The 23711-nt window shown below is 42.6% G+C and overlaps 1 protein-coding gene across 7 annotated transcripts in view; it reads left to right on the forward strand.

Moving 5' to 3' along the window:
- The window catches only part of tnikb (TRAF2 and NCK interacting kinase b), a 91175-nt gene that overhangs the window by 20960 nt on the left and 46504 nt on the right, over positions 1-23711 (forward strand). For 6 of the 7 annotated variants that reach the window (XM_060899674.1, XM_060899679.1, XM_060899675.1 and 3 more), the window contains 7 exons: positions 15845-15901; positions 16324-16449; positions 17602-17712; positions 18121-18211; positions 19484-19614; positions 19713-19767; positions 19855-19933. In XM_060899674.1, coding sequence (XP_060755657.1) covers positions 15845-15901; positions 16324-16449; positions 17602-17712; positions 18121-18211; positions 19484-19614; positions 19713-19767; positions 19855-19933 — 650 coding nt within the window. Of the gene's footprint in view, positions 1-14037; positions 14090-15844; positions 15902-16323; positions 16450-17601; positions 17713-18120; positions 18212-19483; positions 19615-19712; positions 19768-19854; positions 19934-23711 lie in introns of those variants that run through there. The other variant, XM_060899677.1, reaches the window with a different exon arrangement.

A 23711-nucleotide genomic window follows, 5' to 3' on the forward strand; every position in this document is an offset into this window, starting at 1 on the left:
CATTCAGAGCCTCAGCACTGATTCAATTCAGGAAAAATCTTCCTGTTTTCTGAATTCAGTGCTGCGAGTCAGAACGGTTCGTTCACATACGCTGTGTTTGGTGTGTTTTGGGTGGAACCCTGGTGTGTTCTCCCGCTCCATGTGGTTCTTTAGTCAGTAGAACTCGTGTGAGTGAGGTTATCTCAGTGTCTGTCGTTTCGAAGTGAAAGTGAGAAAGTGATTAGACTCTGAATCGACTTTACTGCAGGAAGTGACTCAAACATGGTGTGTGTTTTTGGGTTTCAGTGGTTTTTTTTGTTGTTGTTGTTTTGTTTTTGCAAGCTGTTAAACTGAGCTAAAGAACAGGGATGTATTGCTGCAGAAATGCCATCTGCTCTGGAGATTTGAAGAAAACAATCTCTGGACACAAACTATTTTAAACCAGTTCTTCATCTCATCACCTCAGCGTTTATTTAGCACTGACTCCATGCTCTCTGTGCTCGGTTGATTTTTTTTTTTTGTGACTTCCACACACTTCTCTGTATTTTTCTGACTGATGAATGACAGTTTTATGAGAACATTTTCAGCCTCAGACAAAATTCTGTATTATTTTTGGGTTTATTTATGTTCGGTGTGAAAACAAACCAAACAGAAAACAAATCAAATGAATTTTTCAAACTTTATTTCTCATATTAACTTTATATGTAAACCCATTTATTCTTTCTTTATGAGATGATTCATGAGTGAGGAGTAAAAACTGCTCTCCTGTTTGATTGGTTCGGTTCTCATGAAGCTTGTCATGTTTTTATTGGTTCGTGTGATCAGTTTCTGTAGTTTGTGACGACTCCAGAAACTCGGATTTATGAACACTCAATTTACTGAAGCATGACCATGACGTGACCACAGATTATTATATTAATAAACTTTAACCACTTGGTTTTAAACACATTAGCAGTCAGACTAGATTTGGTTCTGACAGAAACCAGTTTCTCAGAGGAGGATTTGTTCATTCCACGCTGAGCAGCTTCTCTAATCAAGTTAAAGCCTCACTGGAAAAAACATTTCCATTCCATTATGCATGAGCTTGTTTTGCTGAATAAAATTACAGAGTGTGTTTCCTTTTCTTCATTTGACTTATCTGTGAAGACAAAATCTACTAAGTGCTCTTGCTGTTAAAAAGTCACTCATTAACAGCACAATTAAAGAGTTTTAGCCATTTAGAATTTTGCTCATTTGAAAGGGGCAAAATGAAAAGTGATCTAATTTGGACTGATTATCTAATTAACCACATGAAGCTTATTTTAGGAGAGTTATTTCAGTGCATCGTTCCTCTCAACTGAAGAGAGATTGGAAGGTAAATATTCATCTAACACCAGGAGATGTTCTGCTAATGCTGTGTGCTCAAATCACCGCCATGGCACTGATCCAGATTAAACACAGTGCCGTGATTTAGCCTGTAATGAGGCATCGTCCCATCACAGTGAAACTGTGCCTCAAAGTAATTCAACACTCCTGGCTGCCTCGCCAAAAACGTAAGGTTTCTTAGATAGTTAAGAGTTAAACAGTCTGAAAATGCTTTTAGATTTAGTCAAAGACTTTACCACAAACCATGATCCAAAGGTTAAATGTAGATAGAAGGAAGGGCAATGCACATTTTTTATTTTGTTAAAAAGAGGATAATCGAGGCTGAGTCCTCACAACATACAGGTAATCCTGAAAATACTCCTCACTTGTGTTTTCAGTGCATTTCCCAAGTTTCCAGTCTGCAGTGAAGTGTGAAAATGATCTTCATTTGTTTTGAGGAAATGAGCATAAAACCTACATGCTTACATGCAGCATCGTCACTGTTACAAGACAGAGAATCAGTCACACATGAAACCGAAATGCTGAATACAGAAAACAGCAGTGTGTAAGTTCTGCCATCGTGGAATCGTTGAGGTCACATACGTTAATGTTTTTCAAAAAATGCGTTTTCTCTTTTTTACTCTATAAGATGAAAACGGTGCTTTCACATTTATCCAGTTGAGAGCATGTGTTTAAAAAGGTGCATTTTCTCTCGAGATAAAGATGACACTAATCATATGAGTTGATGACTCTGTTCTAACTATTCACACATTTCTGCTTGCTTGTTCTCTCATTTCAAACTCACACATAAATTTGGTTTTATAAGGTTATACCTGCCAGTCAGTCATCCAGACTGAATGTGACATAAGTAACTCTGACCAATCAACATCTATGTTTTATGATCCCCCGCTGGTCAAAAGGCCCGAAGGGGGATTATTTCGTGGTGATTTCCGTCCATCCGTCCGTCCCGGGCTCACCTTCTGAAATCAACTCCTCTCACAGTTTTTGGAGGAATTTCATGAAACTTGGCAGGATTGTTTGTTATATGTCAGTAATACGCATATTGTAATTTTGTTCAATTCAGTCCCATTTTACCAGAGTTACAGCCCTTGATTAACAAAATTATACTTTGATAATTTCATGAGAGTGTGTTTTCCTTCTGACATCAACTCCACTCACAATTTGTGGAGGAATTTCACCAAACTTGGCAAAAGGCCTTGTTATATTGTAGTACGCATATTGCAATTTCGTTAAATTCGGTCACATTTTACCAGAGTTGTGGCCCTTGATTAACAACCTTGTTCTTTGACAATTTCATGAAGGTTTGCTTGCCTTCTGACATCAACTCCTCTCACAATTTTTGGATGAATTTCTGAAGCTTGGCAAAAGGCCTTGTTATATGATGGTAATACACTTATTGCGGTTTAATTTCCTTTGCGAACATTTTACCAGAGTTTTGACCCTTGATTAAATAACTTGTACTTTTACAGTTTCATGAGGCTGTACGTTTTCTGAAATCAACTCCTCTCACAATTTGTGGAGGAATTTCACCAAACTTGGCAGAAGGCTTTGTTATATGACCGTTATATGCAGATTGAAATTTTGTTTAATTTGGGCAAATTTTACCAGAGTTATGCCCTTGATTATTAACAAACTTGAACTTTGGCAATTTCATCAAGGTGTGCTTGCTTTCTGAAATCAACTTCCCTCACAATTTTTGGAGGAATTTCATGTAAGTTGGCAAAACGTTTTAACCCCCTGGTGGCCAGAAGGCCCAAAGGGGGATTATGTGTCGTGGCGATGTCCGATCCATGGACAATTTCCGTCCATCCGTCCATCCCGGGAAGGGTATTCACCTTCTGAAATCAACTCCACTCACAATTTTTGGAAGAATTTCACGAAACTTGTCAGGATCCTTTGTTATATGTTGCTAATACGCATATTGTAATTTTGTTCAATTTAGTCACATTTTACCAGAGTTATGGCAGAGTTGCCAGCGGGGGGTATTGTGCTCTCAGAGCACTCTTGTTTACACACTAACAGGAAAGAGCAGATGCAATTGAAGCCTCAGTGCCATGATACAGTGGTGCTTGAAAGTTTGTGAACCCTTTAGAATTTTCTATATTTTTACATAAATATGACCTAAAACATCATCAGATTTTCACACAAGTCCTAAAAGTAGATAAAGAGAACCCAGTTAAACAAATGAGACAAAAAATATTATACTTGGCCATTTATTTATTGAGGAAAATGATTCAATATTACATATCTGTGATTGGCAAAAGTATGTGAACCTCTAGGATTAGCAGTTAATTTGAAGGTGAAATTAGAGTCAGGTGTTTTCAATCAGTGGGATGATAATCAGGTGTGAGTGGGCACCCTGTTTTATTTAAAGAACAGGGATCTATCAAAGTCTAACCTGCACAACACAAGTTTGTGGAAGTGTATCATGGCACGAACAAAGGAGATTTCTGAGGACCTCAGAAAAAGCGTTGTTGATGCTCATCAGGCTGGAAAAGGTTACAAAACCATCTCTAAAGAGTTTGGACTCCACCAAGCCACAGTCAGACAGATTGTGTACAAACGGAGGAAACTCAAGACCACTGTTACCCTCCCCAGGAGTGTTTGACCAACAAAGATCACTCCAAGAGCAAGGCGTGTAATAGTCGGTGAGGTCACAAAGGACCCCAGGGTAACTTCTAAGCAACTGAAGGCCTCTCTCACATTGGCTAATGTTAATGTTCATGAGTCCACCATCAGGAGAACACTGAACAACAATGGTGTGCATGGCAGGGTTGCAAGGAGAAAGCCACTGCTGTCCAAAAAGAACGTTGCTGCTCGTCTGCAGGTTTTTTTTGTTTTTTTTAATATTATGGGTCCACAGTAATTGGCTTTGGCTGTTGTGGTCACCCAGCCTGTGTTTGTTTTTATAAGTGTGTTAAATTTTGTACCTTTCTATTTTTTGTGTGTGTTGTAATGGCGAAGCTAATAAATGAGACGCGTTATGTTTGGAGAAAGGAAAACACTGCATTCCAGCATAAGAACCTTATCCCATTTGTGAAACATGGTGGTGGGAGTATCATGGTTTGGGCCTGTTTTGCTGCATCTGGGCCAGGATGGCTTGCCATCATTGATGGAACAATGAATTCTGAATTATACCAGCGAATTCTAAAGGAAAATGTCAGGACATCTGTCCATGAACTGAATCTCAAGAGAAGGTGGGTCATACAGCAAGACACTGACTCTAAGCACACAAGTCGTTCTACCAAAGAATGGTTAAAGAAGAGTAAAGTTAATGTTTCGGAATGGCCAAGTCAAAGTCCTGACCTTAGTCCAATCGAAATGTTGTGGAAGGACCTGAAGCGACCAGTTCATGTGAGGAAACCCACCAACATCCCAGAGTTGAAGCTGTTCTGTATGGAGGAATGGGCTAAAATTCCTCCAAGCCGGTGTGCAGGACTGATCAACAGTTACCAGAAACGTTTAGCTGCAGTTATTGCTGCACAAGGGGATCACACCAGATACTGAAAGCAAAGGTTCACATACTTTTGCCACTGACAGATATGTAATATTGGATCATTTTCCTCAATAAATAAATGACCAAGTATAATATTTTTGTCTCATTTGTTTAACTGGGTTCTCTTTATCTACTTTTAGGACTTGTGTGAAAATCTGATGATGTTTTAGGTCATATTGAGTTTGAGAAAGGCGCTATAAAAATGTAAATTATTATTATTATTATTATGCCCTGTGAGGACCTTGTCCAGGGTGTACCCTGCCTTTCACCCGTAGTCAGCTGGGGTAGGCTCCAGCTTGCCTGCGACCCTGTAGAAGGATAAAGCGGCTAGAGATAATGTAATGTAATGTAATGTATTATGCCCTGTGAGGACCTTGTCCAGGGTGTACCCTGCCTTTCACCCGTAGTCAGCTGGGGTAGGCTCCAGCTTGCCTGCGACCCTGTAGAACAGGATAAAGCGGCTAGAGATAATGAGATGAGATGAGATTATTATTATGCAAAAATGTAGAAAATTCTAAATGGTTCACAAACCTTTAAGCACCACTGTACTGCACACCCTAATGAATGACCTGAATCCATAAAGCCTGTAGACAGGAGCCGGTTGCCGGGCGTGGTGCAGGTGATTGTAATGCCGCCACACGGGCAAGGGTCAGGTTTTATTATCTGTAGTGACGCCATTATTTAAAAACACAGAGAATTTTGGGTGGATCTGTAATGGTTATGGGTGATGCGGCGGGGGGTCAGATCCCAGATCACTTTACACAACAAACATTACAGATTATTGATTCTCATGAGATATTCAACTAATTTAATCAGAGATAAACCTTCAGGAAAACTCATGAGATCTCCACTGAGAATATGATAAAAAATGTTAACTAGGAAGGCCTGAATTTACAGTTGAGCTCAATTTGGGGAAACAGTGTTATTCAATTAAAACTTATTCTTTACATACAAATTTTACTGAAAAGTGATTAGCGGTCAAACACTTATTTAGGAAGTTTACAAAATAGTTTTTGTTGTCATTGACACAAAAGTTTCCTCTTTCCTGTTTACTGTTGTCACATTTCAGGGAAAAACAGCTTGTCACTAACCTCAAAAGTATATCTCTCATACCTTTACCTTTAATAATTTTACTTCAAATGTGAACTCAGCATTTATTTAAAGGTCATAGGCAAGGGTCGGAGGTGGAACGTGGAATATCAACTTTATTTTTTAGAAGAATGACCCAAAAATCTTCCTGGTTTCTAATTTGCACCCTAAAATTGAATAAAACGGTTAAAATGTACTGGTTTGCGCAAGTTGTTTACATCTCACTTATGCGCATTTTTACCACCAGGGGACAGTTGTCGTGACGTCATTCAAGCCAAACAGACTGGGAGCAGGTCTGTGTTTACTTGCGAACTGAGCACACGTGTACGGACTTTGGTCGTGAGAGGTTGGGTAAAATGTCTGAAACCGATAGGGATTTATCCAACTCCAAATTGAATATCGAGAGGTGAAACCATATATGTATGAACCTATGGCCGTTGCGAAGCATTCGGTGAATGTGGCTCACTGGTTTGACCGTGCGGCCTCAGAATCGGACAGCGACTCGGCCGACTCTGATCGTGGTGACCCCGGACCTCAACAAGACTCGCGCCCAAACGATTTATCCTGGTAGTTATGATAAATTCTTACTTTCGTTGTAATACTGAATAAGAGCCCTTTTGAAGAATAATTAAACCACACGGGCACACACATAATCCCTATAATATAACGTGGATTCGTTTATACTGCTAATATAATATATTGCTAATAGTAATACAAGCATTATACTATTTATAGCCTACTCTAAGCGAGGAAATATCCCTTTTGTCTCATTTCCACAATGATTGTACAGGATCCCTCTTAACTTGTCAATTGCAAGCAAAGGTAAAAATGTTACCTCCAATCTTCTTTTTGCTTGAGCGTTGCTGGTCAGTTTCTTCTTTGACTGCTTGATTTTGTGTTCGAATTTTATTGGAACAGCGTCAGGTTTGAGCCTTCTCTGTCCGACACCGACACCTAAACTCTCCAACAGATGGGGATTCTTCAGAAAGTGATCGGAGCACAGAGTGGCGTATTTACCCGGCTGCCAACCCTCTTGCTTCACGCGCACAATCCACTCTCTCTGCCTCTTCTCCTCTCTTGGAAAAAGGTAAAAATTTCTTCCTGAACCGGTCCCGTTGTTACAGTTCACTGCACAACAATAAGGCATGGTTTTTCTTTAGAAATTCCCGAACGCACGTCTGCACTCAAGCCGAACGGCAATGCAAATAAACGGAAGTGGACTGAACTCAAGCGATTTGTTTGCCATGAATGACGTCACGCGCCGAGTGGTCACGAAAATCGCCGAGGAGAAATTCACCACAATCCCTGCTAACTTATTTTAATTATTACTTAACAATACTTCTTGGGACCAGAAGAAAATTACAGAGGGTTTTTTAACATATAAAGTTTCAATTGTGCATAAATTGAAAACCTTTGCCTATGACCTTTAAATCACACCAAAGGTATAAAGCATGCGCCTGAGGCTCTCACACCACTGATGTACAGTCTCTCTGCGTGTTCTTTGCATGATTTGTGTAAAAATTGTTGTAATTAAGGGGGTGAGATGGTGAGAACAGGACGTGGTTTCATGACTGAACACGGCAATGTACAGCTGCAGTATTGCGTTTGCCCGGTGAGTGGATCTGAATGAGCAGGTTTTGATTTGCTCGCTGTGTCCTTGCCGGGATCCCTCGTGGCTCTTTTACTGACGGTGCGCCATCTTGGGAGGCCGAGCAGAGCCATTAAAAAGGTGTCGTGTGTGAGAGAGAGATGGATTCTGGGTCAGGATGTGCTTGTGCATTGAGACGTTGAGACTGTGGGCTTGTGTATGCTGTGTTTGAGTTTCAGTGGTGGAAAGAAAACGATGTGGATAAAAAGGAGACGACAGACTGTCTTACTGCAGTCCATGTTTCTTTTCATGGATGCTTTTAAAGAGCTTTTTTTTTTTTCTGCACACTGCACTCAGTGCCAGAGCTCAGAGGAAATAAGGCCGTTCAGTGACGTCGATCCTTTTGTTCTGTGTTTATTCCTGCAGATTTTTCACATGAAGTCTGTGTGAATTTATCACCGGTACTAAATTGTGGCTGATGATTAATTATACTACACCTAATTACAATAAATAAATAACAAATAAACACATTTCAGTGTCTTTCTACTTTTATAATAGAAACATTCAAAGTGAAGACATAACACATCTAATAACTTTTGTATAAACCTTATTTACTGAAACACACCATAAATAATTTATCATAGAAATAAATATATAATGACGCAAACAACAGAACAAAACATATGTGTAACAGAATAATGTACCTGGTGTGATGAAGTGGAGATACTGTTCCCACCATGACGTTGATTATTTTCCTGTAACAACACATCTGCTAGTGTTTTATTCCTCTAATAGCACAGCAATCTCCCTATGATTACAATTTTATATTTATGTTTATAAAATATGACATCGTGCTTTTTATCTGTTTATAGTTACATTTAATGCTGTGGAACGTTGGTGAAATGAGCGAGTTCCTGTTGTCACTTTTGTGATAGCAGCTACTGTATAACCAGCCATTCCCTCATCAGACTCTCTATTCTCTCTTCAAGTTAATACGACAAAAACAACAAAATGCAGCTTGTTGTGCATGTTAAGCCTAGGTCACAACCGGACGTACGATTTTTTGGCCGTGGGATTTTTGGCGTTTCCCAAATCGCTGCGTTTTTTTTGTTCATGGAGAAAGGCGCACGTTGGCCGTAAGTTTGTCTTGCAACCTGAAAAAAACGTAAGCGCCCGTAGAGTTTGTTTGACATGACAAAGAACCTCTGCAGCCAGTCTGCGGCCAGTCTACGGCTCGAAAATCAGCACGTCACACACGCGCCCTCCGTGCATTTCTTGCGTTTTTTGCACGTAGACCGGCTGTAGGAGCACGTACAGCCGGTTGTGACTGAGGCTTTACTGAGAAATCTCAAAGAAGAAGAAGAGTGAACTCCTCTGTGCTGAAGACATCAGAAAACTTAAAGGGATCCTCCAGCGGATTTACTCTTGAACTTATGTTAAGTAAAAGTATTCGTTGATTTCCACAGTCAAACATTCATTTTCAGAGACCAAATAGTGTTTTAGAAAAATTTATTGATATTAAAATACCAGACGGGCCTGCTGAGGAAGTGATGTATGTGATGACATGGCGTAGTGGAAGCTTGGAGCAACTCGGCTCTTTATATCATCTGCTTACATTGCGGCTTTGCTAATAGAGTTCGAACGAATCATCTAATGAGACACTTTCATCTCCCAACAAAGAACACTGGATAATCTTGTCTCATTCTGGATTTCAACACTGACTGGTTCATCTGTTTGCTCAGCAATATCCCTCTTTCCGGTCAAGTCACATTCCGAGCACATAAATGAAAATGAAACTAAAACTACCACGAAATAAAACTTTGGAAATTTCAAATGAGTGAGTTTCATGCAAAATGTTTGGAGTAATTTTCTTATCTGGAGTACAGTAGACTGTACCTGAAGCTCAATCGAATGTTCCGTCTCTTGATCCGTTGGTGATTGTTCTTTAATGTCAGTGTTTTCTTTGTTACCCATATTTCCTTCCAGTTTACGCTGAAGAGTCTACAACACATTAGAATGCCGATTGCAATTCACCAGGTAAGACACAGATAATACCAGGGATGGATCCAGACCAATGTGTGGGCAGAAATATATGTGCACCACTTGACATCAGTCACGGGGTGTTTTTTGTTTACTTTACTGCTAGCTGGCTACATGGGCTATAGCCACGCTCAACCAACAGACCGGGCCAAGCAGCGGTCGTAGCGGGCCGTGGCTGCCCTCTTCAGAAAGGGCTTGGCGTGCTCTGTGAAAACCCATAGCGATCTGGTAAAATTAGTGAAAATATTTCTGCAAATGTGCATCTGTCAGATTCTTGGGCTGGATCTGTCCCTGTATACTACAAAGAACTACGGTAGAACAAAGTCGACACTGCATCGGCAAACTTTTGGAGCTGAATGATGGGCAAATATTGTTGGCATGGCATTGTCTTTTCTTTCTTTTTATTCTGGAAACCCCCATTAATCTTGCCTTTAATTCCGTCGATTCATCGAAACAGGATGATCAAAATGTTTGGAGCGCAAGTAGGACATGGTAGGCAGATTATTTTGAGGTCTTCTTGTGGCATGAATCCATTTCTTGCGAATAATCAGATGATTCTGGCCAGGTAAACAGTGAAAAGATCTTGTCCTTTTTATCATCATTTTGGCATTTATGTATATGCTGCGCAATGAGGCATACTTTACTTATTTAAAAACCTATAAATGTGGGAAAAATACTTATAAAACTAACAACCACAATGTAAGCAGAGGATATAAAGAGCCGAGTTGCTCCAAGCTTCCACTGCGCCATGTCATCGCATATGTCACTTCCGTGGGAGGCCCAGCTGCTCTCATCTCATCATCTGTAGCCGCTTTATCCTGTTCTACAGGGTCGCAGGCAAGCTGGAGCCTATCCCAGCTGACTACGGGCCAAAGGCGAGGTACACCCTGGACAAGTCGCCAGGTCATCACAGGGCTGACACATAGACACAGACAACCATTCACACTCACATTCACACCTACGGTCAATTTAGAGTCACCAGTTAACCTAACCTGCATGTCTTTGGACTGTGGGGGAAACCGGAGCACCCGGAGGAAACCCATGCGGACACGGGGAGAACATGCAAACTCCACACAGAAAGGCCCTCGCCGGCCACGGGGCTCGAACCTGGACTTTCTTGCTGTGAGGCGACAGCGCTAACCACTACACCACCGTGCCGCCCTGGCCCAGCTGGTATTTTAATAAAAATTAATTTTTCTGGAACACTATTTGGTCTCTGAAAATGAATGTCTGACTGTTGAAATCTACAAATGCTTTTTTTTGGGGGGGGCTTTTTTCACCTTTATTAGATAGAGGCAGGAAATGAGCCGGAGAGAGAGACAGGGAGGGACCAGGAAATGACCTCGGGTCAGAATCAAACCCGGGTCCATGGTATGGCACCTTATCCACCTGAGCCACGACACCCCCTACGAATGCTTTTACTTAACATAAGTTTAAGAGTAAATCGGCTGGAGGATCCCTTTAAAGTTACAGCTGTCTGTACGAATGTAATGAACAGATAATAGATGAATGGAATGTAATAACTGTAATAACTGTAACGGATTCTTCAGTGTGAAGTTCAGGTTTGATTTAGTAAAATTTTCACTCATGTAGGTCAAAAACCCTGAAGCTCTAAAACGTACTCGTGTCATTTTGTCACTTTTTCTGTTCTGTTGTTTGAGTCATCGGTGTACAGACAGGATGCTGAGAGACACGAAACCCCTCACCTTGTTTCATAGCGTAAAGACAGATATGAGAGGGTCAGTGTGGGTCGCGTGTCTCTGCAGACAGACAAGCTCGTCTGGATAAGAGTGTGAAAATCCTCAGCCTCCTCCACCCGCCAAGCCTGTTGCTAGGAGACAGTGAGGAAGGTGATGTGAGTATTTATTCTGACTGAGTGGCAGTGGAATGAAATAACTTCCTGTTTGACACAAATCATGGTTCAGGTATCTATGTGGGAATTGTTATATATGCACCAACGTGTTTAGTTTTACACGATTGTTTTAAACGCAGATTTTCATGTGGCTCAGGTCGAGAAGATGCCCGGAACAGACGTGGTGATGAAATCTCACAGCAATGTCTCACACACAAACCTGTACACATCTCTCACAGCTGGTTTCATTAACTCAGCTGTTGTGCTGAATCGTAACTCTCACTAACTTGGCTATTTGGCTAAAATAATTTCTATAATGTTTTTTCTTATTTCATGACAAAGTGTCTCTGGAGTGCTGCTCAAAAATGCTGAATGGATCACGGAGGTCGTGAAGGTCTTTTGAAGTCTCTGAGGAAGAATAATGAACTCCATTCTTTGAGCAGTGACTGTGTTTTTGAGTAATACACTCCAGCATGTTAACACACACAGACCACACTTCCTGTGCTACAGCATGAACCAGACTCCAGAACGTACCTGTGAAAAGCAGCATGTTCGCTCTCCAACAGAGTTTAAAAATTCTTTGTAATACAGGCACTGCTACTGATCTCTAACTTTAGGGTGTGTTTAAAATTTGTTTTGATTGTTTAAAATTACATTTAATTGTTTCTGTCTAATTTGATTGTACAGCTTCAGAAACCAGAACTATATTTGCCTGATCAGAGCTATGTGGGCATGTCTGCTTTCATAATGACTAGCAACGTGTCAGAAATGTTCTGTAGCTGGCTGGTTTAAAAATCTACACTGATTAACAGCAGCTACATAAACACGAGTTTGTGTTAAAATAAATATTAACATAGCTCCACCCACATCAAACCAATACACTATAGCTCCTCCCACCTCAAACAAACCCACTATCCTTGACTTGCAAGTGACGTCAAAGCAAAATAGAAACCCGGATGTTGGCCATGTTGGTGGATAAACAAATGTGGGGTCAAGCGACATTCCATACAAAACATAGTCACGCATGCGCAACTCTCTTTGTTTTTCTACTGCTTTTAGCTATGCTATATATGCTATATCTTTGGGCATAGTTGTGGTCACAACAGTACTCGTGACCGTGGCACGTTCCGATTTTTTAGAATTCCGTCTGTGATTCGGAAAGAGGGCGAGGAAACTCTGAGGCTTAGTACAGAGAGGAGACGAGGGGCTCAGGACACTTTGTCCAATGACCATTTTGTCCGATAGTTAAGACATTTTGTCCAAAGCCTTTTTCATACGCACTGTCAATTATTTTATATTTCAGGTATTATGGTGTTCGCAAATGAAAGCCCCCAAGAGAGCGCTGATCTGCGCCTAAAGATTTAACATGATCCAGCCAGGTTTAAAAATTAATAACTCGGCCAACAGAGCTCACAGTAAAGCTAAATTTTACAGGCACCTCCCTCTAAGCCTCCCCCTTCGAAAGAGCATGGTCTCGGGTCGGTAGGACCACGCTTCGGCCGGGATTCACGAACGAAGCCCCCTCGAGAGCGTTGCCCCGCACCTGAAGATTTAATATGATCCAGCCGGAAACATAGACATGCAAGCGAGCAGTCTGCAGTGACAAGGGAGTTAAACTTGTCCCAGGGTCAGCAAGTGGCACGGGCTGACGTTACACCCCTTAGTACGCTCTTTAATGTTGAAGCACACGCACTATGGCACTCATTTGCTTTACAAAAAATTTTTTTTGCTTCGGTCGGATTCCATTGAGAATTCCTCCTTTTTTCAAATAAACAAATACCTGAAATATAAAATAATTGATAGTGTGTATGAAAAAGGCTTTGGACGAAATGTCTGAACTATTGGACGAAAAGGCATTGGACGAAATGACCTGTATTCGTACTCGATGGTCAGTAGAAGCATCTTATCTTCAGAAAAATCCGACTTTTTTAAATAATATGGGTCAAAACCACACATATCTATCTTCTCTTTGTGTTGAATCTTCGCTCGACCGTTCAAATCATGGTAATACTGAGAAAATTCAGCATTGTTTACAGACACGCTTTCAGTGGCTGCCATCCACCATCATGGCGGACGCTCATGATGTCACACATTTTGATCACATGGTTGCAAGTCATCTATAGTAAAACCTAAAAAACAGCTCAGTGTAACCCCTCCCACTTCAAACTAGCTTGCTCCCAGGACACCTCAGATCAGCTCAGTATAGCCCCACCCATACTGAAACTAGCTTACAGCCCCTCCACATCAAACAAGCTGGATATAGCCCCTCCCATTTTTAAACCCAGCCCAATATAGCCCATCCCAAACCAATACAGTATGGCCATTCCCCCTTCAGACCAGTCACCTGACCACACCCACCACCTAAAAATAGCCCGTTGTAGCCCCACCCAACTCAAACTCAAACTACACATTTTGTAATTATTTACAAAATGTGACTGAAGAGTTGCTCATTGTTCTTTCTTCTGTGATCAGTTCTTAGATTTAATGAACTTACAGCTAATAATCAAAAACACATCAGGAATATCACGTCTCAGGATTCTGTAATAGCGATGAAGACGTGATCTGAACACCTGATGTGAAGTGTTTTGGCTCTGATCCTCTTCACTCTTTTATTTTTTGACTCTTCAGCATGTGGAGCTGCAGATCATCGGGTTGAGAAACCTTCTCAGATGCTCTCGCAGTAAGTCGTTTTGACAGCTGGATATCCAAAGGCTTTAACGGATGTGTACCACAGTGTGGATCAGAAATCTGTTCCGGTGCAGATGTCTGCTGTACAGCTGTGGATTTCTGATAATGTGTAATTGTGGAGTCGTTGTTGTGGAACGTTCCTGTCACATCAGCGTAGTTCTCGTGTGTGTGAAACTGATAAAGACAAAAAAAAACATCTTTCACATGAGCAAGTTTGACTGGACGAATATGGAATATGTGGCATTTCTACTGTTTCAGAAAGTGTAAAATAGTAGGAGGAGTCAATGCAAATTAGTTTTGACACTCCATTGTGATCAGCTAAAGTCTGACAGTCAGGACTGAAGGGCAGGGATTAAATTTGTGGAAGCCTGTTTCTGTTATTTATTTAACAAGACCGTTAATGATGGCGTAGCTCACTCCGGCCCCGTGAGAAATCAAATCTTGGTAGAAGTTATATGTACCCAGGAAGACTGACCTTCCTGCCAAAAAGAATAAAAATCAGTGAAGAATTGAGAGAGAAGAAGCGATTTTCATGAAATGTGGACGACAACGGACGGACGATGGACAACACATGATGGGATGAGCTAAAAAACATGAGGAAGTGTCACAGTTTATCCTTTAAGGTCTGTAATCAGTGATATAGTTGAGGTTGAGTTCCTCAGTGTAAGTTTGAGATCTGAACTCATCACAGGATTAATAAACAACGAGCACACAGTAAATCCTCATTTAAATAGTTTCTTCCCTTTATTTGTGTGACACCATTACACATAAATCACAGTTCGCAGAGAGTCACTCCAGGGTGTGTGCATCTGTGTGTGTGTGTGTGAGTGTGTGTGTGGGTGTGTACCTGCATGCTGCTGTGTAGTGAATTAAAGCGTCTCAGCATGTTGATTCTTTCAGGCAGTTGAAATGTGGTTAATGAGGACTGATGGGACTGAGACGTCTCTTGGTAACGTCTTCGTTTGGGTGTGGCTTGAAGAAGGTGTAGTGTGGAATTCATTCAGAGAAGCAGGCAGGACGCTCGCCAGGTGATTCACTCCGTCCACAGGGAGAGCCGATCCGCAGCCGGCTAATAAAGATGAATTCACTCAGTACCACCAGCTTTTCCTTTTACCTGCCCTCATTTCCTTTCCTTCCTCGCCTCAGCACCCGTCTCAGCTCAGGTGATGTATCACCACGGCGTCCGTCTCCTCTGCGTGTTGTTCGATTTGGTTTGGTCAGAGGCTGGAGTTTGTTCTGGACTGGAGCTCTGGGACGACGCTGGGGTGTAATAGAGGCATAAACCTGGAGCTGAGCTCTGCACCGCTACTGTTACCTAACTGCCCCTTACAGCAGAAATGGAGCTCACCAAGAGCAGATATGTTATGTTTTGGTCCTGCTGGAGTTATTTTGGGATGTTATTGGTGTCTGATTTGTTGAGGCTGGTCAGCTGTTACATAACAGTAACTCTCTCTAGAGACGCTCAGGAGCTCAGTCCAGTTTTTTGCACAGAAGCAGAAACAAACTGCTTTAATCTATTTGGGGATTTTAGTCTTGTGCTCTTTCTGATGATGCTCTCCATCTCTCTCTCTCTCCATCTCTCCTTCTCTCTCTCTCTCTCTCTCTCTCTCCATCTCTCCTTCTCTCTCTCTCTCTCTCTCTCTCTCTCTTTCCTTGTCTCCTTCTTTCTCTCTCTCCATCTCTTTCCATCTCTCCTTCTTTCTTGCTTTCTCCATCTCTCTCTCCCTCCTTCTCTCTCTCTTTCCAGGGCCGCCATGTTAAGACGGGCCAGCTTGCTGCAATCAAGGTCATGGACGTCACAGGGGTAAGCAAAAATATTTCTCTCTCTCTTCATCCTTGTCTGTGTTGTCATAAAATGCTTACAGTGCAAACACACAAACACGAGGCCATGTTTATAATTCATGTATTTAAACTAGAAAACAGTTTTGAAGGACAAACGGGAGCCAATTTGGGCCACAGTCAGAGTCAGTGTGTTGTTCACACCAGTGATGTTCTCCAAATATAGATGAGGTTTTAAGTTTATTGTTGTTACTGTACATTATATAAGGAGTAAAATTGACTGGTTCTGCTACAACAGCATGTGTGAATACAACAAACATGAAGGAATAAAAAACAACAATAAAACCAGTAAATAATAATAAAATACTCATATACAGACTCTGATGGAATATCTCACAAAGTCAGTCAAAGTGGCAAACAAACATCTGTGTGTGTTTCCAATGATAGGATGAGGAAGAGGAAATCAAAGCAGAGATCAACATGCTGAAAAAGTACTCACATCATCGCAACATCGCTACATACTATGGAGCCTTTGTCAAGAAGAACCCACCGGGTGTCGACGACCAGCTGTGGGTCAGTGGAGAGAAATGACACGCATCAGTTTGTGTGTGTGTGTGTGTGTGTGTGTGTGTGTAATGTTTCAACACATTGTGTCTGACATGCTGCAGTAGGACTGAAGCTTACATGCAGCATCGCTGTCTGTGGTCCCCCCTCCACACACACACACACAAATGACTTTTCTCTGAGGATGGTAGTTCAGCAGTTGTGACTTGTGTCAGCAGTGTGGTCAGACTCTGAGCTGCTGTACAGTCTGCATGCTGACACGCACGCACACACACACCTTCAGTTCTAAACAGCTTCCTCTTCAACTTGTGAATCAACAAATTTCTTCCTTTTGATCTATAGCCATGCTTCTGTAAATGTATTATTCGGCTCTTTTATTCATTTTAGATACAATTTAATATTATACAATAAAAATAACTATAAAATAAAATGTTTGATGCTTGAATCAATTTAAAGGTATCCTTGGTTATTTAATTTTATTTAATTTTGGATCAAATCAGATCAGGGTGAATAAATCTCCAGACCTCAGCATATCCTTCAGGGTGTTTCCTTTTTCCTGGGAAAATTTTCTTTTCATTCTTTCTTCGAGAAATGTGTTCACGTGTTGCACGTAGGAGTGAACGTCAGGAACATAATGCTGTGCTCTAGCTTGCTCTTCTCAGTCAGGCTTTCTGATGCCATGTTGGTCCGCATTCTCACTGCACAGCACCACCTGGTGTCTGGATGCCTGAGCGACTCTTCATCAGTTATTGAGCAAAAATCATCCAAGTCATAAAACACAGATATAGGATTTTTACTGTGCAGCGCTGCACACTGTCTATCTGTTCATTTATCAGCTGATTTCTCTTTACGGTGTCTCAGTTATTAATCTCAGTCTGGCAGTAAAAGCGTCATCGACGCTGTAAATCTGCACTCATGTGTTACTGTTTTGTACACACTGCACACACACTGGGTCTTTCGCATGCCCTTCAGTAACCGAGTTGCACTTTTACCTCGTTTTAGTCAACAAACATTTCGAACAAAAAGCTCTTTCAGATCTTTTGAAGTGTCATTAATATTTAATTTGGGTATCACAAAGAGTATCTTCAAAACATGGAAACAAAAATGGGATAAAAGTGTAGACAGTGTATTTAGTGTGTGTGTGTGTGTGTGTGTGTGTAGTTGGTGATGGAGTTCTGTGGTGCCGGCTCAGTCACAGACCTGATAAAGAACACTAAAGGAAACTCACTAAAGGAGGAGTGGACGGCTTACATCTGCAGAGAAATCCTCCGAGTGAGTGTCCGAGTCAAACATTCCTATTTATTTATTTATTTATAGCAATGTTTATACAGGAGGCTCTCGTCACCATGGTATTTTTCAGAGAGGTCCTGCAAATATAGTTTCATAAAATGATTAAACCTGGCTGAGGATCATCTCTAGACCTTTATCTTCATTAAAAATACCAGAGCTGGTGAATATACATGAATATGCAAATTCACATCAGTCACATTCGTGTGAGATTTCAGGGTCAGAGTCTGGAGACAGATTTACATTTTCATTTTCAGAATGAGCTGAAAATTTTGATCCAACCTCTTTAATCTGTGGAATCAGACTGAGTTTAACAAAAGATCACACTGTAGTGGAAGTTCAGGATGTGATTGGATTTCAGTGAATGAGTTTCTCTGTGTCTCTCCGCTGTAGGGTCTGACTCATCTTCACCAGCACAAAGTCATCCACCGGGACATTAAAGGCCAGAACGTCCTGCTGACGGAGAACGCCGAAGTCAAACTGGGTGAGGATGAGTGAGCCTACAGAATGAACGAATTTCCCCCAAATCTGTTCCAAGGTGCTGAGTAACACTACATCTCTCTGTAGAGCGTAACGTCATTGTGACGTGACGTGTACAGATGTTTCTGTAGGTGACATAATGATTCATGCTGAAATATTATTCAGTTTCCTGACTTGCAGTTGGTTTATTCTCTAAATAACCCGTTTCTCCCTGAGCCCAGTCATTTTCTCGTTTCTCCACATCATTTCACTCACTGGTTTATTTTACAGTCAGACTGAAACAAACCACTGAGACTCCATGGGTGCAGGGAACCAACATACATTTAACATGTACATTTTCCTCAAAGGAAGGAGTCAAGCTTCAGACACAAAGGAAAGAAAAAATCCAGAAGCAAAAAATATCATAAAATCTGCAAATAAAAATCTATCTACACAATATAGTCAAAAGTATGTGCACCCTTGACCATCACACCCATATGTGGTTTTTCCCCAAACTGTGACCACAAAGTCAGAAGCACACAGTTGTATAGAATGTCTTTGTATGATGTAGATTTACAGCTTCCCTTCATGGGACCTAACAGCCCAAACCTGTTCCAGCATGATGTTGTTCCGGTACACAAAGCGAGCTTCATGAAGATATGGTGTGTGAAGGTTGAAGTAAAGAACTTGAATGTCCTGCACAGAGCCCTGACTGAACTCAACCCCACTGAACACCTTTGGGATGAGCTGAAACACCAACTGCATCCCAGACCTCCTTACCCAACATCAGTGTCTGATCTTAGTAATGCTCTTGTAGCTGAATGAACACACATCCCCACAGCCATGCCCCAAAATCTAGTGGCGATCCTTCCCAGAAGAGTAGAGCATATTATAACAGCAAACAGGGAATAAATCTGGAGTGAGACGTTCAACAAGGACGGTGTGATGGCTGGGGTGCACATACTTTTGATCTATGTAGCTTAATAATAATAATAATAATAATGTTTAAGCTAATTAATAGAAACAGATTTGTTTGTTCCTCTGTGCGAGGTTTTGGACCTGGTGAAACGTCGTTTTCTTTCCTGCTGGGTTGCCGTGACAACGGTGCCTGCAGCGACCAGGAGAGAGAGCGATGCTGAGGCAGATGGTCTTGTGCACTCCATCAGAGACTCTCACCTTGTTACTGTACACTGATATTACAGCCAAGCACTGGGGTCTGACTGTGTGTGTGTGTGTGTGTGTGTGTGTGTGTGTGTGTGTGTGTGTGTGTGTGTGTGTGTGTGTTTGATCTCACCAGTGGACTTTGGTGTGAGTGCACAGTTGGACCGCACCGTGGGCAGGAGGAACACATTTATTGGCACGCCGTACTGGATGGCTCCGGAGGTCATTGCCTGTGACGAGAATCCAGACGCCACGTATGATTTCAAGGTATTTTAACAGACTGAGTTTGTTGAATTGCATCATCACACACTCTAAACACTGGATTTTGTGTGTGTGTGTAATAAAATTCAATTTCTGTGTTTCAGAGCGATTTGTGGTCTTTAGGAATTACAGCGATAGAGATGGCAGAAGGAGCACCACGTAAGTCCACAACGTGTCCCCTGGATCTGATAAAAAATTACTAATGCAGTTACTGATTACTCTCTCTCTCTCTCTCTCTCTGTCTAGCGCTGTGTGATATGCACCCAATGCGAGCACTTTTCCTCATTCCCAGAAATCCAGCTCCTCGACTCAAGTCGAAGAAGTGGTGAGTGTCGAGTTCCTCTTGATGGTAAACTGCTCTTTGTGCTGTTCTTCTCTCATAAACATCCGCTCTGGGTTCTACCAGAGACATTCTCACACCACACCATACACATACCACTCTGCTGAACTACCTCCAACACGATGACCTCATTACAGTGTGGTAAGTTTTGTGGTGTGTTATAAGGTCAGACTGAACTGATTCTGAGTCAGTGGTTATTGGAGAGAAGAGAGACAAGAAGTGTGAGTGTGTGGATTTCAGCATGTGATCAGAACATCATTAATCAGCTGTTTCACTGTCATGCAGTGTGTCACAACTGCACAGAATGCCCCCTTCTCCAACACTGACACACAAGCTATGCCTTTTTAACTGGGAGTGACAGGTACAGAGGCCACACACCCCTTTTAGTGAGACTGACATGTACAGAGGCTACACCTTTATTGAAGCTAACAGGAACAAAGGCCACACCCCCTTAACTGAGACTGACAGGTATAGAGGCCACAGCCCCTTTATTGAGACTTACAGGTACTGAGACCACACCTTCTTTATTGAAACCGATAGGTACAGAGGCCACACCCCTTTTAGTGAGACTGACAGGTACAGAGGTGCCACTTCCTTCAGCAAGACTAACAGGTATGGATGCCATGCCTTTTTCACTGAGACTGACATATAGTGGCCACGCCTCATTCAGGAAGAATGATATTAATTCCAGAGAAGGAGGCACGACCTTTGTACCTGGTAGTCCCAGTGCAGGAGGCATGGCTTTTGTGTGTCACTCCCAGTGAAGGAGAGGTGGCCTCAGTACCTATCAGTGAGGAGATGGATCCAGGTTTGTGATAGGATGTCAGCGTGATCTATGTGGAGACAAAAAGACAATTTTAATTCTAATTCCATAAATAAACATATAAGTAAATTAAAAACAAATAAATAAGATAAAAAGTGATTGTAGTATGACCCTGATGTGGGTGGAATACTGAAGCGCGGACAGGCAGGAATTGGTGTCAACACAGGCTTTATTATGAATTTTCTTTTCTACTGCTTTTCAGCTTTTACTTGATTTATTCATTCCCACACCCACACACACACACACACATACAACACACAGATGTGCTCTGGTCAGGGAGAGAGATCCTCCCTCTTTGCTCCTTTTCTATGCTCCGCTGTCACTGTAACAAACACACACACACAACATTAATTGACAACAGGTGTAATGACTGCCACTCACCTTCCCTGGCCCTGCCCTTCATTCACAAACTGATGCTTGGCCACGCCCCCACTACTACATACCACCACTGCCCGACTTAGGCCGGGGAGCCGTCTGGCCTGCATTGGACTCCCCTCCACTAACAGGACAGAAAGTCTGCCACCACCATCTGTGCCTGTGGACCACCTCAAATTTAAAAGGCTGGAGGGTGAGATACTAACGGGTGATCCACGCATTGGCATTCTTCATAAGATGGAGCTACAGGAGCAGCACATGGTCTGAACAGAGGTTGAAAGGGTGCCCCAGCAGATAGTACCGGAGCGTGAGGACCACTCACTTGATGGCCAGGCACTCCTTCTTGAGGGTGCTGTACTTATTTTCATGCATTGAGAGCTTGTGATTGATGTACAACACTGAGCGTTCCTCGCCCTCCACCTTCTGGGACAAAACAGCCCTCTGTCCGACATGTCTGTCTGTAAAATAAAAGGGAAAAAGAAGTCAGGGGAATGTAAAAGTGGCCCCCCACACAGTGCAGCTTTTACCTTTGTGAAGGCCTGTTGGCACTGCTCCGTCCACTGGACTGGATCTGGTGCTCCCTTTTTAGTGAGCTCAGTCAGCAGGCTGGTGATGTCCGAATAGTTAGGTATGAACCTGCAGTAGTAGCCAGCCCCAGGAACTGTCTCATCCCCTTTTTGATCTTGGGCTTTGGGCAGGCTGCAATCGCTGCAGTCTTGTCAATTTAGGGATGCATTTGCTCATGACCCAAATGGAAACCCAAATACCATACTTCCACCCGCCCAATCACACAGTTTTTTAGGTTGCCATGAGGCCCGCATGCCTCAGCGACTCCAGGATGGCCCTAAGGTGTTCTAGGTGCCACGGCCAATCATTGCTATATATAATGATGCTGTCTAGGTAGACCGCAGGATATGGGGCGGAGGATCTTGTCCATGAGCCGCTAGAATGTAGCTGGAGCCCCAAATAACCCGAAAGGAAGCGTGACGAATTAGTGTAAGCTGAACAGTATGGAAAAGCCCATTTTCTCTCAGGATAGAGGAGTCAAGGGGATCTGCTAATATCCCTTTGTGAAATCCAGTGTCAAATAAAAGCGAGCAGCGCCTAATCGATCAAGCAGCTCATCAATGCGAGGCATTGGGTGCACGTCAAATGTAGACACTGCATTGACTTTTCTGTAGTCCACGCAGAACCAGACCGACCCGTCAATCTTGGGAACCAGGACCACCAGGCTGCTCTAGTCACTGTGGGACTCCTCGATTACACCCAATTCGAGCATGGCCTTGAGTTCATCTTGAACCACCATTTTTTTGTGTTTGGGCAAGCAGTATGGGCGGCTACGCACCACCACCCCTGGAGGCATTTTGATGTGGTGTTCTATGAGGTGAGTGCAGCCAGGAAGGGGTGAGAACATGTTGGAAAATTCCGTTTGCAACCTTTCAAGGATTCAAGGATTCAAGGAACTTTATTGTCATACCAGCTCACATTCACATGTTTATGGTATGAAATTAGGACTCAGGTCCCGGGAGCAGTAAATGGACTATAAAATATAAAAATATAAAGTACGAAGTAAAACTAACAGAAAATAAAATAAAAGAATATAAAACTAGACATTTAAATAAGCTAAACAAACTTAAATAAGAAGCCGGTTTTAAGATATAGCAGCCTAAGTATGCATGTGCAAGTGTGTGCAAGTATGAGGTAATCCAAAAAGTAGTCCTTAGTATTGCACTTGTGGGTCCTTACTATTGCACTTGTGAGTCCTTAATATTGCAATTGCACTTATAGGATAAAGTGTTTGTAGTGCACGGGAGTGGGGGGTGGGGAGGGGGGTCAAGGGTGTGTGTGTGTGTGTATATATGGATATAGGGGGGTGGGGGGGAACTACAGGGCATGGCTGGAGTTCAGCAGTCTGACAGCTTCGGGGAAGAAGCTGTTCCTGAGCCTGGTGGTCTTGCTCCGGATGCTCCTCAGCCGCCTGCCTGAGGGGAGGGGTTGGAAGAGTCCATGTGCTGGATGGGTGGAGTCCTTCATGATGCGGAGGGCCCTCCCCCTGCATCGTGCTGTATAGAGGTCTGAGGTGGTGGGGAGGCAGCCCCCCATGGTCCTCTGTGCAGCCTTTACCACCCTCTGCAGAACCTTCCTCTCAGCAGCAGTGCAGCTGCCGTGCCACACAGTAATGCAGGTGCAGAGGACACTCTCCACCGCGCAGTGGTAGAAACTCCTCAGGACTGAGCTCCCAAGCCCAGCTCACCGCAGCTTCCTGAGGAAGTAGAGACGCTGGTGGGCCTTCCTGACCAGCCGGGAAATGTTGGTGTTCCAGGTAAGGTCCTCGGTTAGGTGCACACCAAGGTACCTGTAGCTGGAGACCACTTCCACAGCTACTCCTCCGATGTGCAGGGGAGGGATGGGGCGCCTGTCCTTCCTGAAGTCCACCACCATCTCTTTGGTCTTCGTCACATTGATGCAGAGGTTGTTTTCTCTGCACCACTGCACCAGGTGTTCCACCTCCTCTCTGTATCCTGACTCATCGTTGTTGTTGATGCGTCCCACCACTGCTGTGTC

This window comes from Neoarius graeffei, chromosome 19 (genome assembly GCF_027579695.1).
Source record: "Neoarius graeffei isolate fNeoGra1 chromosome 19, fNeoGra1.pri, whole genome shotgun sequence".
In the NCBI taxonomy this organism is placed as follows: Eukaryota; Metazoa; Chordata; class Actinopteri; order Siluriformes; family Ariidae; genus Neoarius; species Neoarius graeffei.